This window comes from Galeopterus variegatus, unplaced genomic scaffold (assembly GCF_000696425.1).
Source record: "Galeopterus variegatus unplaced genomic scaffold, G_variegatus-3.0.2 Scaffold2402, whole genome shotgun sequence".
Lineage (NCBI taxonomy): Eukaryota > Metazoa > Chordata > Mammalia > Dermoptera > Cynocephalidae > Galeopterus > Galeopterus variegatus.
Genome location: NW_007728513.1, coordinates 213,556 through 217,665, shown reverse-complemented (window position 1 = coordinate 217,665; position 4,110 = coordinate 213,556). Strand labels below are relative to the sequence as shown.

At 52.5% G+C, this 4,110-nt stretch overlaps 1 protein-coding gene across 1 annotated transcript in view; it reads right to left on the bottom strand.

The window, feature by feature from the left end:
- The window catches only part of LOC103597734 (myeloid cell surface antigen CD33-like), a 10,177-nt gene extending 8,117 nt beyond the window's left edge, over nt 1-2,060 (bottom strand). The window contains 2 exon segments of the mRNA XM_008581606.1: nt 1,269-1,368; nt 2,018-2,060. Of these exon segments, the coding sequence (XP_008579828.1) occupies nt 1,269-1,368; nt 2,018-2,060 (143 nt within the window).
- Between the last annotated feature and the right edge of the window lie 2,050 nt (nt 2,061-4,110).

Here is a 4,110-nt window from a genome sequence, read left to right as displayed (position 1 = left end):
AAAAAAAAGAATAAAAAAGAAATTGATCCCACAGACATAGATTCACACTTGCGGAAGTAGATGCAGGATTATTCACTGCAGTGTTTCTGTCAGTAGAATAAAGTCAATGCCATGATTTTCCATTCATAGAAGATGCACACAAATTCAGAGCCCATCCATGCAATGGGACACCACACCGTCATCGAGGGGAACGAGGACAGTCCTCACTGCTGATCTCCAAAAGCTTTTAGGTGAACAAACCAAAGCTCAGAGCAGCCTGTGTGGACACTGGTCACCTCTGGAGAAGGGAATGGGACAGATGCTACTGTGCATTTTGAATTTTTGCTCATGTGAATATATCACTTGTCCAAAAGTACTCAGACCAAAACTACTGGGGAAAATAAGAAGACGAGGCAGGAGGAGTACTCAGGAGGTGAACGACAAGGGACCTCGAAAACCAGTTCTGCTGTTTGAACGTTCTCCTGTCTTTGTGGAGTTGAGGGTGGTGTGTGTGGAAGAGCCCAAGGGGAAGGGGGGATAGACAGGGACAGATGCTCAAAGCAACAAAGGGGCTGGGGACAGGCTTCTGCTGTTTGAACGTTCTCCTGTCTTTGTGGAGTTGAGGGTGGTGTGTGTGGAAGAGCCCGAGGGGAAGGGGGGATAGACAGGGACAGATGCTCAAAGCAACAAAGGGGCTGGGGACAGGGAGGGCCCCCTGGGGCCACCAGGGTGCACCCAGGATGAGGATGGACCCAGCCCTATTCTGAGCTGGAAGATGTGCTGTGCCCCACAGCCCCAGGCAGGGGGCTCTGGCCTACCTGTGTCATCTCCTAAGGAGACTCTGATTGTTGGTGTCCATGGGGCATCTAGGACAGAACAAAAAGATTTACCTCTACAGGTGGGCAGAGGGGAGTAAGTTAAGGATAGGCATTCTTCCCCCTCACCACCACCACCACTACAGAAGCCACGGAAATGCAGGAGGAACAGGGCTTGTGTCCTTCTAGGTCCTCTACCCAACCAGGCCTCCAGGACACATCCACCAAGTGTCCCCAGCCCTGGTCCGCTTGTTCCCCCACACCCCCACGGACCTGGACATCCTAGCTGGGCACTCACTGGAGACATTCAGCTTGATGGTCACAACAGCTTCAGAGAACATCTCCTGACAGGTGAGGTCGTGGCTGTGGTCCTGGAGCCGTGGGTTGAGAGTGAGCACTGCGGAGCAGGCAGTTCTTGGACCCAGGTAGGTGGGCAGCTGACATACAGGAGAAGATGGGGGGTGTCCCATCTGTGTCCCCCACTCACAGGCCCAGGACACAGAACAGGTCAGGTTCCTGGGGTGGCTGGACTCCAGGGTCCCTGGGATGAGGATGTAGGGCATGTGAGTCAGGGCTGGTGAAAAGAGGGACATATGGGATCAGGAGGGAAGGTTCGAGATGTGATCCTGAGAGAAACTCAGGCTCTGGTCCAGCTCCTCCCCAAGCTCTGCACCCTTTACCCCCAAGCCCCCCCCCAGGACAAGAAGTCCCATCCAAGCCCTACCCTGTGGCCCCTGTGACCCCTGTGACATTCTCCTGGAACCTGTTCCTTACCCATCACTCACACAGGGAGGTTGTTAGAGAGGTAGTCCCATTTTACGATTCTTCCTCTCTCCACCCTAAAGAAGTATGTCCCCATGTCCTCTCTCTGTGCTTCTCTGATGCTCAGAGAGCAGTTGTAGGTCCGGGGGTCTCCAATGAGGTGCAATCAGCCTTAGGTCTTTTCCTGCGCTTTTCAATCTGGGTAGTTTGCAGCCACTGGAGCGTCCCAGAGTACAATGGCCCCTTCCCAGAACCGGTAGCCCAGATCAGGACTAGAATCAGTCAAGTGGCTCCAGGTACAGAAGAATTCGCAGGGCGTGAGGACGCACAGGCCCTCCTATATCATCAGTGACTAGGGCACTGGCAGCCACAATTTTGGACCCTGAGCCAAGGACCCTGTGGAGAAAGGAAGGTCAACTCAGCCCAGCGCCCATGGGCCCGTCTCCCGGCCACCCTCTCACCTGCCCAGAGCGGAGGCAGCAGAGGCGACAGCAGCAGCCACATCTCTGCGTCTCTGAAGAAGAGGGTTCCTGGACTTCCTGTGTGTAAGCAGAGAAGGGGCAGGTGAGTGGAGGGGATGGGGACCCACAGGAAGCTGGGGAGGAGCATTGGGACCTTGGCCTTTACAAAAGAGGAACCTCGGACCCACAGGCGGTCAGAGCTGGTCCCCCTCTGCATGCATCGGGTGAGACCCCGTGGCCCAGAGGCCTGCCCAGAGAGGAACAGACACCATCCTGTCTTCCCTCTCAGGCATTTCCCTCCAGCTCCAGAGCCTGGACCAGATAGGTGAGTCTTGCCGGCCATGCCTTGGACTTTTGTGGCTGTCTCTCCTGCCTTGTGAGTGGTGGCACAGGGACCTATGAGGCATGAGGGAAGAAGGGCAGAGGTTCTAAGAGTGCTGCTGCCCAGGCAGAGGTGCTACTGGTACCCTTAGTTTGCACCAGAAAGTGGTCACTTCCTGACCTGGCCTGAGAGAGTCACAGGATTGTCTAGACCTAAGGTTTTCAATTGGGGGCTAGTCTACACCCACAAGCATTTAACAATGTGTGGTGTCTTAGGCCGTTTCTGTGGCTTACAACAGAACGCCTGAAACTGGGTAATTTATAAAGAAATAAAATGTATTTCTTAACAGTTTTGGAGGCCAGGAAGTCTACAGTTTGGGAGGCAGGGGGTGCATCTAGGGAGGGCCTTTTTTTCCATCAATGCAGGGTAGCACATTGCAAGAATGAGCTGAGCAAGAAAGACCTAACCTCTTCACTTGTTCTCCTTTGAAAGCCACCAAAATCATGCCCACAGCCCATGAATGGATCAATCCACCGACAAGAGCACAGTCCTCATAATCTAATCCCCTCTTGAAGACCCAACTTTTCAAATACCGTAATTGGATTTCCCTTCCTCTTAACACTGTTACAAGGAAGATCAAATTTCCAATACCTGAAGCTTTGGGGACACATTTGACCCATAGCATGTGGAGACATTTTATATTGTCACACTTGATGGGCAGTGAGGTGGTGCTACTGGGATCTAGCAGGTAGAGGCTGGGGAGGCTGCTAAACACCCTGTGATGCACAGGACAATCTCCCTAACAACAAAGAGTCATCTGGCCCCACATTTCCATGATGCTAAGGTTGAGAAATGCTGCTGTAGACCCTGGAGGCAGTCAATACTGCCAGGTATAGATGTTGGAAGTCCTTTGCAGGCATTTGGGGCATAAAAGATGAGTAAGGGTCATAGGTGAAGTGTAGGAGACAGCTGTTCATTCATTAATTCAGTTATTCAACAAACAGAGAGTGAGAGTCTGCTCTGTGTTGGAGCTGGTGGCAAATACAGCAAACCCCTTTATGCTTGTGATGTGCTCCCCATGTAGGGCAGAGTCAGACAAGCTACCAGGCAACTTCCTGGTAGAGGCTATGAGGGCAGAAACACCTGCCCAAAGAGGAGCAGAGACCAGTGGGCCACTGGAGCTCGTGGCTCTGTCTGGCCAGTTGCTTTTGGGCATGAGAGAACAGACTAGCATGATCTGAACTCTCAGGGGACAAGAGGGAACATTCCAAGCTATAGGACCCTACTGTGGTCAGGGGCTCTACCTCTGCCCCAGATCAGTGAGGAGGCAAAATAGCCTTGGAGGAGGAGGAGGGCAGAGAGGACTGTCCTCAGCTCCCCCTGCATTCTACTGTCTCATGTGGCACTTCTCACTTGAGGATATTCTCAGCTGGTCCTTTCCTCCTGCCCTGACACAAGTCATCCTGCCACCCCTGCTGGAGGCCATGCCTGTACCCACTGATGGCCCAAAGTCCCACCTTCTAACACCATCACCTTAGGGTTAGGATTTCAATATGAATTTGAGGGGACACAAGCATTAAGACCATGGTCTTCCATAAACATAGACTGTAATTTATTAACTGGAGGGCTTTTGAGTCTTCAAGCATAACCTGAGACTTAGTGGGTAGAGGCCTTCCCCAGAGTCTAGGGCCTGGAAATCTGACCAATTCCTCACTTGCATGTTGTCATGTTGTGATCACTAGTCCCTGGAGTCAGAGCTATCTGATTCCTG